Source organism: Stegodyphus dumicola, chromosome X1 (assembly GCF_044657685.1).
Source record: "Stegodyphus dumicola isolate Sdum_Otavi_A_Nest chromosome X1, ASM4465768v1".
Lineage (NCBI taxonomy): Eukaryota > Metazoa > Arthropoda > Arachnida > Araneae > Eresidae > Stegodyphus > Stegodyphus dumicola.
In genome coordinates, this window is record NC_140780.1 from 178780110 (window position 1) to 178798401 (window position 18292).

General features: G+C 36.3%; 1 protein-coding gene across 8 annotated transcripts in view; it reads right to left on the reverse strand.

Annotated features, from left to right (window-relative positions):
• LOC118187080 (RIMS-binding protein 2-like) overlaps nucleotides 1-18292 on the reverse strand; it is a 481618-nt gene that overhangs the window by 19819 nt on the left and 443507 nt on the right. For all 8 annotated transcript variants that reach the window (XM_085807914.1, XM_085807917.1, XM_085807913.1 and 5 more), the window contains one exon: nucleotides 2999-3096. In XM_085807914.1, coding sequence (XP_085664040.1) covers nucleotides 2999-3096 — 98 coding nt within the window. The remainder of the gene's footprint in view (nucleotides 1-2998; nucleotides 3097-18292) is intronic.

Here is an 18292-nt window from a genome sequence, read left to right on the forward strand (position 1 = left end):
AAGTCCTTGATGAAGATATTATTACTAATATAAGTAATTCTTGCGTGCTTTACCATAACAGACAAATCAAGAAACTTCTAACAGTTGTAAGAGCCTAATTTTAACAAATAACTATTTCATATCTAACCTTTATCCTGCAATGTTACCTAAAAGCTATGAAGATTGCGAAAGCACACAAAGCAAATAAAGTATTTTTAACTTAAATTTAATTCTACCTCAACATTTCTGAGGGAGAAGTTAAAATATTACAAAACAAATTACTAGCTTCCTGGACTCTGCAGTGAAGACTGGAGCTTACCAGACTCTTTATCACAAATATAAATATTTTCTGATCGAGGACCTACGGGTTGGCAACGAAACGTTAGATTTAGTCTTAACTTACTACCTAGCGTAACTACAACTAGCGTCTGGAAATTCCAACCTCTAGAGCAGCGACATTTCGCTGGTGCGACGGGAGTACACCCAACGTTGATCAAATACACTCATATGGTTACGATATTGATAATGATTATAAATTTCTTATGTGGACCCAGAAGGGGCTTTAATAAGCTAGGTAAGAAAATTAAGCCACTGAGGGTATATGAATTTGATAAGCTATCAGGTGGAACTCCAAGAATGGTCAAGAAACTGAGCTAAAAGTGGGGAGACCATTGTCTCCTTTACTGCATGTGTGCCAATGTAATGGAAAGTGAAGAGAGATAATCTACGCATGTTACAGTGTGTGTAGTGACCTGTACTCATGTGAGTAGCAAATAGTCTGATCAAATTTTCTTCTGAAATGATTTGGTAACTAAGAACTTCTGGAAAACTTGCAGCACTACAACTAAATCAAGTTTTAAAGAAACGCTTATTAAGTTTAGTGATGTAGATTACTAAACTACATTACTATAGGGTAGATTTTCAAGTCGTCATGGATCAATTTGTTTCTAATCGGGTAATGTGCAATTATAGTTCTTCTCAGAATATTATTCTCTACTACCTGAAGTTTTTGGAAGTCTTGCCTTTGAGGCTGACGCTCATGTTGCAGATGCATAGCATAGAGTTGGCCTTATAATGCATAGGTATACCCTTGTATTTTGTTGAGAGATAGTCCAGAGTAATTTACGAGGAGCGCAGAAAGTTGATTAGCGATACGACAGACTTTTCCTCTGACATGCTTAATATGACAAGTCCATGTGAGGCTTTGCTAATTCCTAGATAACTTACATTATTTACACCGCTCCCAATTTCCTCAAATAAAAACAGGTTGTTCAATGCTATATTTCGAATCTTGCACCTCCTTACCAATAGGATCTTTGAGCCATTTACACTTATTCTCCATTTTCTGTACCAGTCCTCAATATCTAAAACCAAATCTTGGAGTTTGGAGATGGCATTATTGAGTTGGATAAAGAGCACGGGAACCGCCGTATAGTCGGCATAGCAAGCTAACATATCGTTATGATCCAGTTTATCTCTGGGAAAATCGATTACGTAAAACAGATAGAGGATAGGTTCGAGACAGAAATCCGGGAGCACTCGTGAAGTGATGGTTTTGAAGGCTGAATGTACATTTCCTTGACTGATACTAAATGTTCGGTCGATAAGGAAGGGATTGAGGCGAAGAATAATTTCCCGACTAACATTCACCTTGGTCAGTTTGAAGATCAAAACTCTTATGGCAGACGTGGTCGAATGCTTTCGCCAAGTATAGCATAAGGTTCATCCATCGAACAGGCATCATTCCGCATGGATTTCTAGGACGGAAGTCTGCTCCGTGGCTTTGGCGTACAGTCTAACATAAGGAGTGCCGTGCATTCTTATGGTGCAGAGCTGCCAGAATAAATTCAACTAGTCTGACTAGTTGCTTTGAAGTAGACAGATGCTTCCTGAATCTGTATGATCGGAGGGAAGTAGCTGAAGATATGGATTCACCATAAATATGATAATGCGTTCGTAAATTTTAAAAAGACTGGAAAGCAAATTTATACAGCGAAAATTCTTCACTCTGGGGTTATTCTTTCTAGGCTTGGTGAGAATAAAGGAATCTTCCAAGGATTGCGAAAATAACTTAGAATGAAGCAGAAATTGATAATTTTACTGAATTTGGCGATAATGTTGGAAGGTAAATTTCGTAACATAACATATTGTTGGTAATTCCACCAAGGCGCGGGGCCTTTTTAATGTTGGTAATTCCATCAAGGCGCAGGGCCTTTTCTTGCGTATATTTTGAATTTCACCAAGAAAAGTGAGTTCATGTATAGGGCTTGCTGAGGGGACACAGATCCAAGAATCAAATGGAGATACGGTTACGAGTTCTTTCCTTAATTTTATACTAAATGGCTTGCAACTCAGATATGCATAATTATTTGGAATGTGTGAGTACGAGACGAAATGAGGTACAAAGATGCAAATTAAACTTTAACTCGAAGCAGTTCTCCGATAACCAGCTTTGTAATGTCGCATGTGGCATTTTCATTGCTGATTAGTTGCAGGAAATATGAAAGTTGGATAAAATGAAGTTTTATCTATTTAACTAAAGATTATTTCCACATAATGATTTTTTTAAATTGAAGGTTAAGTTTTAAACTGTAGCTGCATGACTACACAGGAACAAGAACGTCACACAGCTTCAGTGAGCGAAATTATGTTAAAATAGCAGCGTGGTATATCTTAATTGTCGGGTTTGTTTCTCATTTCTGTTTCTAAATTTCACCTACGTGCAGAACAAAGCTTCATAATCTTATAATATTTGCTATCGAAAATATAAAACTTTTACTAGTAGTATTCTAATTTTTTGCTCAAACATTTGTAGGCGATTTATTATTTACATATATTAATTATTATTTAAGAAGAACAAATCTAAGTTTATTGCTTTGATACGGTATAAGTAAAAGGTAAGGAAAATGATTAAGACGTGACTCGGCAGGCTTGAGGTTTGATTTTCGATATAAACAAGAACACGAAAATTATACGTACTGCATATTATATGTTTACTTGAAAAAAAAATGTAACAAACCTCGGCGTCCACGTTAGGAGATATTTCCTGAGGATCATAATCATAGATTGCAACCATCTTTTTAATTCTTCTCGATTGCCAATCAGCATCCCTTTCATCTAAAAATAAAAAAAATTAAGAAAATTAAGTTTTCATACTCCTTAACATAATGATACATACTGTTACGAATTTTGCACACATGTAAATACTTTTAGTGAAATTATATGTAAATTGTAGTATCTCTTGTATAACAGATCATGAAAGGTCTCAAGAGTGCGATGTATTGACGGGACGGAAAAATAGGGTTACAGTCCATTTAACAGCTCTCCAAATTGCCGAGATAGCACCAAGCTGGCAATGGTTTTTTAGCCAAATTTGGCGAGAAATCGCCATATTTTCGACCATTTGGCGACATTTTGGCCGGACCCTTGTGTAACTTTGTAAACCTTTACTAACGAACCCAAATAGGGTTTAATTTCAATAGAGTGGAATCACCATATCTCTAAAAACAATTAATTATGGGGAAAAACAACCAAGTAACTCATCCCCATTAATAGTTACCTAAATAGATTCTTGACTGTTAAACACAAATTCTGATCTGCTGTCGACAGAGTGGTAACATCATATAGCTTTCTACTTAATAACAGAAAATATAAATATAACCTAAAGAATAAATGAATAAATCAAGATATTCAAGTTACAACAATGATACATATGGCCCACTATACAAGATCTGCTAATTAAAGTGGTCAAACCAAGTCACATACATATCTCAGAAAGAGCTTGACACAATTTTCTCAAGAAGACTCTACTAGCAAAGTAATACAGGAGATTCTGAATGCAGTCTTCTTAAAGGATCCTCCCGAAGAAGATTCAGAACTTCAAGCAGTAATAAGAGGGAATACACTTCCCTCAAATAAAGCAGACAATGTATCACTTTCAAAACAGACTACCGAAAAAGGAAGCACCAGGACCGGGTGGAATGGACAATGTACTCATTAATATTATATATTTTCACTTTCCATCCCTATTTCGTAACCTTATGAACAAATGCATCGAACTTAATCTCTTTCCAACAAACTTTAAAACAGGACGAAATATCCTGTTCCATAAGAAAGGTCATGATCCAAAAAACAGCAGGCTTGTATCGCCCAATAAATCTCCTTTCCAAAATACTAGGAAAGGTATTCGAACGAGCACTAGCAACCGCCTCCGAACACATCCCTCAAGCAAATTCCGAAGTCCGAAGTAATACACAAGATAACAAGAAACAAAACAAACAACATGCACACTGCACTCTTATTCTTGATCTTAAAAATCCGTTGACTCACTTTAGTGGCGAGAGGTCCTGGACGCAGTAAGATTTTGAAAATGTCCAAAAAATGCATTCATTGTTTTTCAAAATTATTTTCAAGATAGGAAAAGCATTATAATCACCAATAATAGAATAATAGAAAGAGAACACAAGAAAGATGACGCCCACAGGGATCCTATGTTAGTGCAGATTTCTGGAACTTAACATTTAACAAAATAATTACTAACACATGACCAGATTCAACCTCATGCCTCACATTTGCAGACGAGCTAGAATTAGCAATCTTAGGAAACTACGGAAAACATCTAAAAGATAATACAAATGAAGCACTGTATATTTTCAACAATCTCTACCTTAAACAAAAGCTTTCAATATCAGAAGAAAAATCTAAAACTCTTATCGTTACTAAACCAGGTCAAAGTATTATACGTCTTCCTCACTTCGATATCAACAATAAAAAGATAAAAATCGTCAAGCATCACATGTACTTGGGCATCATAATAGTATCAAACTCATATTCACAGAACACCTCAAATACCTCCGTCAAAAAACTAGTATCATTGCAAGTAATATAAGAAAAATGCAAGAACATAACCGTAAATTACACCCTCTCATTCAAAAAATCACATAAGTATACAACAGTCATAGAAAAATAGCAATATATGAGGCAGAAATTTGGGCATTCCCAATGGGCGAAAGAAAAGGTAAACAATTATTAGCAATCCAGTGCCCTTTCCTGCTTAGTCAAAGCAGAGCTTACAGAACAACCTCGGATGCTACTTTATACACTTACAAAAACCATCCCTCTGTTCATCAGAGCAAGAAAAGAACATGCAATCACAACAGTGCCACAACTAAGATCGAGCTGTGAATATAACAATATCCTTCTAATGGATTGAAACTTAGAAATCCCAACAAACCCATATGAACTACACATTAATTCGAAGCAAAACATCTGCTGCTCATTCAAAGACTCGTATACAGAAGCGGCAAGTAACAATTTCCCAAAGATTTTAACAGACGGATCAGATCTAAAAGAAAGCAAAAGATGTGTAATAAAAGTATTCAAAAACCAATTAGATACCTAAGCACAGAAATTTAAACTTCCCAGAGAAAATAGCGTTTATCAAGCAGAGCTATTTGCAAGCTATAACATATATCACCTCCAATAATACACAAAGCATCAATATTTTCACAGACTCTCTCAGCATTATATGCAATAGCATATCCAAGAAAACAAACAGATTTATTCCACCAAATTACAAAATCAATTACCATATTACAAAAGCAAATTACCATATTACAAAACAATTACCCACAAGCAAAGTTCCACCTAGACTGGGTTAAAAAACACTGAGGTCTTCAAGGCAACGGAGTAGATGCCCTTGCAAAAGAAGTTGCAAGAGGAATGAGAGCCCTCAATATCAACATTCCATGACCTATTTTCAATCTAAAAAGGACCTGCAACATAAAAGAACAGCAGTTATGGAAAAACTAATAACAGTCAGCCCCACAAGAAAGAACCTACACAATCTTCTCTGACATATCTGAAGTTCTCAAATTCGAAGAACGACAAATAGCATGTCATATTTCTGGACACGGTCCCTATCAGACATACCTTTTAGAAAGAAACTTCAAACAAACAAATTTCTGTGTATGCGGTGACAGGGGCAGGCCAGAACATTATATATTCGACTACAATCTAACAATATTTATGCATATAAGGATGCAGGGTTTTACTTATTTTGCATAACAAATTTATTTTAAGTTTAATACCTTTCCTGAACTCCCCAACTTCCCCTCGAATTTTCTCGCCAGGATGTAAATTTAAAGTTAAGTGAAGGGATTATTTAAACGGGTGAATCTCTGAGTTTATTCAGAGCGTGTTTTCGCTAACCAGCGCACGTTTCGTTGCTATCTCACTGTTACGCTAGTACGCCTCTCGCAATTTCGGATTATCGTCATGTCTGATAGGTTTTTGTTGAGGCAAACTGTTAGATCTAATTTAACCTGCTAATCCAGCACTATTCTATCTTAGTTTTGAATTTATTTTATCTTAGTTTTGATATTCTACTTTTCAGTTTCATGGCTAGTTGACGGTGTTTTTGTAAAGCACGAAAATCGTGCCTTTTTATTAATTGTTGGAATTAAATAAAGGTTATTTTCCCCCTTCTTCTGTGCTGGTAATTCATTTACGCTTGTGCGAAAATTCGCCAGGTTCATTGCAGGATCTGGTTAGTTTATGGGGAATACAAGAGACGGATCTTACAAGTGGCGCCCAAATTTTTCAAAAGTCATGGATGATAACGACGGTGCAGTTGAGCTAGCCCCATCGACATTGCAAACTCCACAGGCTCTTGGTAACATAATGGAAGGTTTTGGCTACTTCATTAAAATAATGCGGGCCTCCATAAAACACACAGTGACATTCGACGGAAGAGCATCGGTCACTAGCTTCCTAGAAAATTTAGAAAATTATTTTTTACTTTATCTCGTTCCCGAAGTCCAGACTATTACGACAGCAACGACTGCGATATTTTAAGAGGACACGCTCTACGTTGGTTCAAAGGCACCGAAAAATTTCGTCTGGGGGGAGATAGGCAGCCCCACATATACGTTTGAAAATTTTAAAGCTACTTTGGTAAAAGCGTTCCTCATGGTCTAAGGTAGAGCTAGGCTTCAGGCCGAATTATACGGTAAGTACTAATTTAAAGTTAAGGAGCTCTAAAACTTTATTTTACGCAAGTTTCTAATTTGTTATATGGGAAAAAACCCAATGCAGAGTTAATTCAAATTATCTTGTCTCGATTACTGCCGTAAGTTCAAGATTATATTGAAGTGAGGAACCCCAGCGGTCTAGAACAACTGTTTGAGCTGAAGGTGAAATTCAAGAGTAGGAGGGTAGCAGAAAGTACACGTACGGAGAAGTTTTCACCAGAGACCAAACGAACAGTTTTTTAGGCCGTATTCAGAACAATCGAAGAAATTCAATACCGGGACTAAATTTCAAGATAAGAAGAAAGGTGATCGCCGAAATAGAGTGCAAGATTCTATAAAGGGGGGCAAAAAAAGGAGTTAAACTAGGACAGTTGGATGAAAGGAGGGTACAGTGACCCGAATAAAAATCTCTCAAAAGTACAGCTGAACATGGTGATAATAAATATTTATCCCTATCTGTTATACACATTATAAATGATATGCCAGCAGAGGCCTTAGTGGATTTAGGGCGCAAGCAAATTTCCTTTCGGAACATTTTTTTCGAAACAATTTAAAAAATGATAGATTATTCAAAGTTCGAAATACTAAAGTTATTGCAGCGCAGGGCAAACTTTGTTCATGTATAGGTAAACCGACGTTTAATGTGGAGATAATGAACGAGGTGCAAAAATCTATATTTTTTGTAGGCTGAAATTTACAAACTTTAATAATTTTAGGTACCGATTTCGTAAAAATAACGGGAGACCAAATTAATTTTCAGGAAGAGACTCTACAACTGCATATGAAACAGGTGGAAGTGGAAGCTATGGAACCTCCTGACTTGAACCTGGCACATGTGAAAACCGAAGGCAGAAAAAAATTGGAAGGGCTGCTAAGAAAGTATTCAGTTTTATTTTCTGAAACTCCAGGCCTCACCCAGATTGCACATCATGATATTAATTTTAAAAGTGAAGATCCCGTGAAAGCTAGGCCATATCGCTACGATCACGTTAAACAAAAACTTAAGATGATCATATTCAGCACATGCTTAAAATTAAAATTATTATACTTATAAGCAGCCCATATGCTAGCCCAGTAGTGCTTTGCAGAAAAAAATGATCTGCCTCCCTCACATTTTAAAGCCTGGAGGCTAGCGATCGACTACAGAAAATTAAACAGTTTAACTAAGTACCCCGTTAACCCCTGCCTATCATTGAAGAAGTTATACGAAACATTAGGTCAACCAAGTACATGACCACGATAGACCTCACGTACTTTCAGACAGCGACGAAACCCGAAGATGTGCCAAAAACAGCATTCGTCACGAAATCAGGCACTTATGCTTTTCTTAGAATGCCTTTCGTCTTATGTGGAACCCCGGCGACTTTCCAACGAACTATGGACATTATATTAAGACCTGTCGTCAGTAAATCCACGTTTATTTACCTCGACGACATCATTGTCTCAAGCGAAAATATTAAGGAACACATAGAACATTACGTTACTAAGAGACGCAGGCCTAAAAATAAATGCTAGTAAGTGCAAATTCGTGGCAGAAGAACTCAGGTACATGGGCTATAAGATTTCAAAACGGGGAATTGAAACTGAGGACTCGAAACTAATTGCAATGAAGAATTACCCACCGCCCAATACTGCGGAAAAACTATCCTCTTTCTTAGGCATGTGTTCTTACTATCGAACATTTATAAAGGACTTCGCACAGATAGGCGAACCGCTGTTACAATTGAAAAGGAAGAAAGCCAGAGTTTCGTGATTAGCTGAGGCTGCCACCGCATTTGAGAAACTGAAAAGCGCGCTAATTCAAGCGCCGCTTTTAAAATTCCCGGAGGGAGAAGACAATTTTGAAATTTCGCCTGATGCTTCGGATTTTGCTATAGGTGCGGTTTTGACGCAGAATCAGCAGCCCGTGGCGTATTTTTCAGAAAATCTAAATCTAACACAGCATAACTGCACGGTCACTGAAAGAGAAACTTCGGGCCCTACTGTTAGTGGTGCAGAAATTGAGAGTCTAATTTTGGTAAGGCGTTGGTTGTCGTGTATTCAGATCCCACCGCCGTGAGACGACTATACTTAAAAATTTATATAAAAATTTATCGCCACGATTGATAGCATGGCCATTAAAATTGCTAGAATTTAACATAATTATCAAACAGACACCGTGGAAGGACAATATTGTAGCAGATGCTTTATCGCGAATAAAATTAGACGAAGAAGGAGAAAAAAATGTGCCATGTGTTAACATCGAAAGTATTAGATTCCCGGGAAAACAATTATAGCATAATTACAAACTGATCCATAGTATAAGCATATTTATGCATACTTGCAAGACCCGGATGATTTTGAACATAATATATAGTAGCCATAAGTAATAGAGTAGAACATAAGTAATAGAGCCATAAGTAATAGAGTACTTATAAAATAGTCGGCTAGCTATTATTTTATATTGAAACAACAAATGAGAATAGCGAAATAAGGCTAGTCATTCCAGCCGGGTTGCGACTGTTTCAGAGAAATTAACTGATGCACTTACTTCCGGTCACCTACGCATTCAGAAAACGGTGCAAAGAGTGCGCGAGGCGGTTTTTTCCCCGCAACTTCAAAGAGTGGTAACAGATTATGTCAGGTCCTGCCATACATGCCATTTAATTAACGATGTAAATTACAGCCCGGTCGGGTATCTAATTAGTATAAGAGCTACTTTTCCAAATGAAATAAATGGGATAGATTTATTAGGATCGTTTCCAAAAAGTGAAAGTAATAGGTATTTATTAGTTATCATGGACCATTTCTCAAAGTGGGTAGAAATAACCCCCTTAAAAAAGGCCTCAGCGAAAATTGTAGCCGATTCGTTTTTAAATAAATATATTCTAAAATATGGTGCACCACTTAGGTTATTTGAGATAAAAGCCCTCAATTTATTACCCAAATTTTCGAGAAGCTATGTGCAGGGTTGGCTTCCGCCACCTTAAGATGGTCCTTTACAGACCACAGTAGAATATTGCCGAGCGCGTAAACATAGTTAAAATCATACGGAGCTATGTAAAAATGTATCATCGACGTTGGGATGACTGTGTAAATGAATCGGCGTATGCTCTCAGAAAGACCAAGCACGATACCGCGGGAAAGATTCCTTGTGAATTATTTTTGGGAAAGAAAACAATTACCCCTTAGGCAAACTGTTCTTTGTCCAGATAAGGAAGGCAGAATTAAAATAAATGATATTCAGAAGTTAATTAACGAAGCAATTAAAAATTCAGACTTAGCCAGAGAAATAGAACAACTCTACAGGAATAAAATACAATAAGAAAAGAAGAGACTTTAACTATAAAATAGGCGATAAAGTCATGAAAAGGAAACATGCGTTGCCCTGAGCCCCACTAGATAAAGTATCAAAATTCTTTCAGAGATCTGAGAAACCGTTCTTGATAGGACGGATTTGTAGTTCGGTTTCATACTTAAATGGAAGTAAAGAATGCAATATCACTGCCAATATGGATCAAGTTAAAAAATGCTATGATCGTAACGATATACCTATTTTAAAGATGTTTTACAGGAAGCATCAAACACAGGTGAAGCGCCCTCAACATCACAAATGGTTCTACGAGGAACAAAAAGGGGAGAATCGAAAGTATTGGAGCTGTTAGGAAAGAAGCATCGACATGATGAGCCATAACGTATGAACAAACGAAAACTGGAAACAACGCAAGAGAGGAACAAGTCTCTGAGAAAGAAAGGGGAAACTAAACCCTATACAAGATCTACCAACAGGTGAATGGGGAGGAGAAGGCAACTAAAACATCAGAAGTCACGAATCTAACCACGAAGAAAGGCAAGGATAAGTTAGCAACGCCAAGTTCCACAAACGGAACGCCGAGTAGAAGAGGAGTTTTTGAGGAGAAAGAAATTCCTGAGGAACCGAGGAGATCCCGCGAATGATCAGCCATGAAGTCTCCGGCCAATTTAGGGAGGTTCTTCGGCCACAGCCGGCAAGCGTCCAGCTCAGGCAGAAGTGGATCAACGTCAAAAGAAAGTAGCTTGGGACAGAGGAGTCAAACGAAAACAGCGATGGGGATCAATGAGAACGGCCAGCCGCGGCAGAGAATCCGAGTAAGATAGTTAAACCAAGTTCCGTCCTGGGAAGACTTTGTAAACAAAAGGATGACAGAATTTGCCAAGCAAAAGATAAGTGAAAAATTATTCTATTTAAATTTATTTTAAAGCTAGTACGAAGTTGGTTGAAAATATTTATTTCAGTTTTGCCTCAAGAAGAGAACAATGTTTATTTAATTAAGCAAGAAGCTTACAATTTTATATTTAGCAAGAAGCTTAAAATTTTGTATTATGCAAGTAATTTAAAACTTTTTGTATTAAGCAAGTAGTTTTAAGTGTTGTATGAAGCAACAAACTTGGCAATCTTAGCGGATTTAGAACGAAATACTAACTTTGGTCGTAGAGACTGTTTTAAGAAAATGTTGTATGGTATCAAGAAAACAACTTAATTACTCAAACAATGTTATAAATTTGTTGCATATAATTAATTTGAGGTTATTTTCAACTGAGTAAGAAATTATTTATGTAAAAATGTTTAAATTCTTAAATATTTAAAGTATTTTGCATGCTTGAAGTATGTGCTTTGAATGAAAAAGTGGCCTAAATCACTTGCGAATTGTACTAAAAGAAAGTAAAAATTAATTTAGAATGAATGATTTAGAATGAAAGATTTAAATGAGTAAATGTACCCCCATGTAGGAATGTTTGAACTGTTTAAAAATGTTGAAAGCAGTTGCATTGTAATCTATATTAAACGCAGGACTAACTTATTTTTCTTCCAAATACCTGGAAGGAGACATGACAAGAATTTCTAAAGAAGATATTGTATTTTTGTACCACATTTATCGTCTGTAAAACCTTAAATTTAGTCAAGATGTAGATTAAGACTGTAAAGGTTGAGTCACATTTAGATTTAGGATTTAAATAGCTTATCCAGGCATTTAAAGCCTTGCTACGCGATAGTTAAATTTTGGAGAGGGAAGATGTAGGGTTTTCTTTATTTTGCACAACAAATTCATTTTAAGTTTGAAACCTTTCCTGAACTCCTCAACTTCCCCTCGCATTTTCTCGCCAAGATGAAAATTTAAAGTTAAGGGAAGTGAGTATTTAAACGGGTGAATCTCTGAGTTTATTCAGAGCGTGTTTTCGCTAGCCAGTGCACATTTCGTTATCTCGCTGTTAACAGCGTTAACAGCGCTATCTCGCTGTTACATTAGTATGCCTCTTGGCCATTTCGGATTATCGACACGTCTGTTAGGTTTTTGTTGAGTCAGTCTGTTAGACGTAACTTAAGGTGCTAATCCAGCACTATTTTATATTAGGTTTGAATTGATTTATATCCCACGTTTAATATTCACTGCTAGTTGACGGTGCTTTTGTAAAGCAGAAAGATCGTGCCTTTCTGTTAATTGTTGGATTTAAATAAAGGTTATTTTCACCCTTCTTCTGCGCTCTTAATTCATTCACGCCTGTGCGAGAATTCACCAGGTTCATTGTAGGATCAAATTAGTTTATGTGGAATACAAGAGACAGATCTTACAAGGAAACCAAGCAATATTCCCAGACACTTCCAACAATTGTTCCACTTCTAGGAATGATACTGAAGTCAGTCCATCTTCATAAAAATATAGTAACAGTTGTAAGGATTATGGTAATTTTATTAACAGTTAAATTTTGAGTTAAAGTTCCTTTCCTATCGTTTCTTAACTTCAGCTTACTACTTTCGGCCAGTACGTAGTTTTAGAATCACATTTGAATACATTATGAGGAATAGCGGTATTTAACCGCGAAGTTCTTCTGTCTTAGTGAGAGAGATACCAGGTATTCTGTCTCCATGCGTCCGCCTTTTTAGGCTACTCTCTCGTAAGCTATTATTACGCTCGGCCGTACTTTAGGCCCTTGATAGCTTCGCAATCTAACGTTAAGGGGCCAACTCTGTTAGAATCTTGATAGCTTCGGCTATACCTCTTTAGTTTAGATTAATTTAGTATTATTCTTAGCCTCTTAAGTTCAAGCCGAAGTGTCGGCTTTATTGTACACTCCAAGAACGAGTTTTGTTAAACCTTAGTTGGAATAATAAAGAGTTAGTTACCCTTCTATCTTGCTGTTTCCTGTCACACGAACTCAAGCGATTATTCGCTTATCAATTCTTAAGATTTTTTACTTCCAACAGTAACTTAGAAGTACAAAGTCAGGAACTCTACACAGTCATAAACTATATTGCTTCAAGAAGTGAAGATCTATGCAGTTCACTTTAACAAAACAGTTCTTCTCCAATGACTGAACTCTACAGGACTTGATATTCTAAGATCGACAAAGTGAGAAAGCAGCATATCAGCATCAATAGGCAGCGCATTCAGTACTTGCTCAATATACAATGCAGAAACTTTTAGCAAGAATTTACAGAAATTTTCTTTTTATGTCCCTACTTTTTCTGAGTGTTCTAATGTGTATTCTATGTATCAACATGAAATTTATGTAAATATGACTGTAAACTGTAAAACTGAAAATGTAACCATACAAAACTGTAAAAATGAAACTAGTATGAATAAGCACTGGAGTCAGGAGAAGAGGATGAAGTGCCTGGTGGCACATAGGTGGCAACGACGGGGAAAAGGGGAAAATCACACAATAACAGACCAAAGAAGTTCGAAGGCGCTCAGTACCATGAAATAAAGGTTGAACTAGATACATCGTGCGGGATGATAATACCTACTTACATAGCAAATCATAGTTGTCCGTCGCACTTCTGCGCGTCCAACTGTAACTGTAACTGTGCATGCCTCCGGAGCGAGCATCAGTTCTCAGTTTAGTTCGGAGTTTAACTCAAAGTATTGAGAGCACTGAGAGATCACTGTGCGAACTTATGATGCTTTTTGTATTGCCTTGTATTCAACGTTCTTAGTAGTTTGAAGTGGTAATTACTGATTGTGCTCTGCCGTACTGCAAAGAGCTGTACGAATACTTTCGTGTGAAAGTTCTAGAACTGCTTAGGGGTTTTGAAAAAATTAATTTCATCAAGCTATTATCGCTTTTGCGTGTATTCAATCCATTATGAACCCGTACGCACGTAACAACACTATAAAAGTTTCTGAAATTAAAACTTATCTGGGTAAATTTTAATTTCATGTACATCAAATCTTTGAACAGAAATTTGCTTTATTTTTCTTACTTAAATTTTACGAGTCTATAATAAAATTAGAAAAAAAAGAGAAGTTGTGGTTTCTAAACCATAGAGGTATCGTCTTTAACAAGAATTTCCTAATAAAAACACTAGAGAGGCTTCTTTTAGAGCAATCAATGAATAAAATTGGAGCGCCATACAATATTTAAAATTACGTGCATCAAACTGAATGCAATACATTTTTGTATTTAAAAAGCATTCTCCTTCCTTTAACTTTTTGTGCGTTTTTAATAGATTTCACACTTCGTTACACGCACATAGTTAGCACATAGTTTTTAATAGACTTCGAATAAGAAATTTATATTTTCCTTTTGCCAATGAGTTTTAAGGGAATCGTGAACTAAACTGTCTTATAATATGACACTTACCTTAAATACCTCACCTTTTCAAGCCATAGATTTAACAAACAGTTTAATGAGGCAAAGTTTCAGGTTAATTTGAGGGAAATAAATCGTTCTGTTGTTCTTTAAGGCCTCACGTGCCACATTTTTTCATCAGCAGAATAATTTTACGTAAAGGTATTTTTTTTGCTGTAACTGTCTATTGTTCAAATATTTGATTTGCTTTAAGAACGCAAATATTTGGAAAAATCTAATTTCAGCAGGCATCAGTAACATCAGTACCATAATCTGTGAATAACACAAAGACTTTGCTGATGATATTTTTTGGACTTAATATAGCTGCTATATTTTACGTTGTTAACTGGTATATGATGAAACGTTGCTATTTAAATATCAATTCTGTTCCTCTTTGAATGTTCGATTTTTCTCCGCAAAAATACCTTGTTAATGAAGACTAGTTTTTTAAGGGGAATTTCGGAGCAAACAGAGCCTAAATTATACAGAATGCCCAACATTTTCAAAGCAATTAGTTATAACTTAGATTCAATTGAAAAAGTTATCAGGTCTGCTTGATCTTCTAATCTGTTTAGGAAACATCTAATGTCCTGAATGGGAGCAGGAAGCTTACTCAAGCTATGCTCGTGTATGTGCGGAATGGTCAACACAAGCAAGAAGGGTTAACCTTATCCTTTATTCTCCACGACATTACAGGTGCTCCCGCACTTCGGGATACAAAGATCAACCACTTGTGGTCTGAACGTAAAAAATATAAGAACTACTAATTAACTAAATTAAAATATCAGCTAACTTTGAATACTTTACACAGATGACCAACACTAAAGTTGGCCTTTCAGATTATTACTTACATTAGATTATTATGTAGAGCGTAAACTGCGGAAAACTACAATACGTCTTAGATCTCAAGAGGACTAAACCTCTGGCCTTAAAGGCGGACAGAAACTGATTGAAAGCTCGCTTGAAATACAGTGGCAAGGAGGCTCACTCTCTCTCCGTCTAACTCTGTTCTTGGCGAAAAGCCAGAACTTAAATACTTAAGAGTTAGCAAGTACAGTTTGCATAAACAAATTAACGCGTTTATTCTGGAAGTGGAAAGTAAGAAAGGACAGTAACGTTTTAAAACAAAATATACGTTAGTCAAACTTAAGATCCTTACAAGGTAACTTATCTGTCGATTATCAGTAGCCAACGGAGGCAAAAAGAAGGGAAGAACTCTTCTCTGTTCTTTAGAAATGCAGAAATTTTTCACACTGAATTGTACGTTTAAGTTACTTTCATTCCGCTTTATGTATTGGGGTTGCCTGAAGGAATGTGGGCGCAGATATGCATTAAAAATGTTTTGTCTCACATGTAGCAAACAAGGAATATATATATATATATATATATATATATATATATTCACACATAAATAGTTAGCATGGAACTTACATAAATTTAACTCCGGTGAAAACTAAAACTTGTTGTGTTTGAAAGAATTATTATTTTGAAAATCCTGAGGGTCTATGGTCGGCATTATTTTGCATCATCGAAGTGCAGGGAAGAGAATCAGTTAGAACTTCTCTCTTTCTCACCGTCGCGTTTTAACTTGCTCTAACATGAGGCTGTCTAAATCTATTATCGGCTTGGCCACAGCACAGAGCTCAGGTTTAGCTCAGATAGGATAAACTTGAGTACCTGAGGTTAATATTTTTATTCTACGTATTTACACAGTGAGCGCCTTCCGAAACTATTTGGGAATCAGTGCTAAGGCTATCCCATGAGCAGAAAGCATAAATAAGAAAATTCAAAGAAGACATAAATGTTGCAGGTAAATGCTTCCCAATAGTTGCAGGTAAGCATTTGTTAACTCTCTTGAAAGTTTTTTCAACTTTTAGATTATCGTATGCTCTTCAGAACTGGAAAAGTTTTGACTATCTTTGGAACATACCATGAATGATTATTTTGCACAAGACTAAAGGTTGATCATTGAAAATGCAGGCACTAACCACATCGATGATCTTCTGAAAATGCTTAGGAGAATTTCAAACCTCGTTCCTGTAGAACAGAGCTTGTCTATAAGCAAAGAAATCTGCCAGCTGTTCGTGAAGCTTGTCTTTGTTGAAAAATTACATTAGTCGCTAATAACAGAATTATTAAACTTTCGATAGTATTTTTCTGACTGATAACATAATTATAGTTAATCTTTTGAAAGTGCTGTTAAGCGACGGAGAAAGATAACAGTTCTTTAATAGAAGGTCAAGAGTATGTAGAATAAAAAACAAAACTTCCGATTCCAACCCCAGTTACAGCTACTAAGTTATTTGAAAGTCACTTGTCTTGTGTTTTTGGCATGAATCGGTATTTTCAAGCCTTTGATCCTCAATGCCTTTCAGGCATGTTTCAATAATATGCCTCAAAGGCATCTCAATGAGTTTATAAGTAATCTGCTGCAGGTGTTAGGAGTAAAGTGTGGAAATGCACTTGAATCTTATAAAAATGCGCATTTGATTCCTATAAAAATGCTCAACATAACTTTATGCTGGTGGAATTTTGTTTGGACGAGACCTAAGCTTTTAATCTTCTTCTTCAAGCTCATTTGAAATTCATATTGAAGTAGAGGCATTTGTTATCCTTCGTGACAATGATGTTGAGATAGATGTCGGATACGACTGTAAAGCAGCTTCCTTTCGTCGATATAAATGGGTAGCCCATCCATCATCGAAGACTGCTCATCATGCCAAATGCGTGCAGCTCATCTATTATTACGGTGTTGTATACCGCTAAGATACTTCCAAACGGATACACAGTTATATTTAAATATGCTGTGATCCACTATCGTCTTTTAGTCGTTAGAGTGCTTAGCAGTACTTTCTGGTATAACGGGGGGCCTGGGTTTAAATTTTGGAGAACGACATGGATGTTTGCAAGTAGTGTGTGTGCGGCATGGAGGCATTTAAATCACTGGCGAGAAGAAAGTCCTCTTTCGAGGTTTGGTGGTAGCGGAAGAGATGTGGAATATCCTCAGATACTTCCCCAGATGCGTTATTTATTAAAATTATTGTGGTGAGATTATACATATACAACCACTGGTAAAATTCTTCCACTTCTTCCCGTCTTTCTCTGAGATTCACTTCTGAAAAACCATCTGCGTAGGGCTAAATTTACGAAACTAAAGATGCCAACATGGAAACATACAATAGATTGTATGCTTTCATTGTATCCTCACCGTATAAGATATTAACATGTCAAATCTACAGTAATGAGCTCATGCTTGAAGCAACAAAGCGTATAGTCGCGAATAAACGACGGACGCAAAGGAAAATTAGAGTTCATGATTGAAAAATGAATTTGACCTGGACGCTGTTTGCATTATATCTTATAATTGCTGCAGAAAAAAATTTGAGAGCTGTCTGGTGAAATAACTTTTGTCAAATCCTGGCAGAGCCAGATCATTTCCATCAATATAGTACTTGCTTCAAATCTTTCCAAAATTTGGCAACCGGCAGAGGAACACAATAATCAGTACCTGAGAATTGTAGCAACAAAATAATGTTGTAGAGGCATTATTAATTACCAACATAGTAGCTATTTAAAGAAATAGTTAAAAGAATGATAATAATTATAGCTCTTATGTTTCAGAAAATTTTGAAGGAAAATGCTTATTTACATTTATGGCGTGTGTAATTGGTTGTAGAAAGAAATTTCATAGA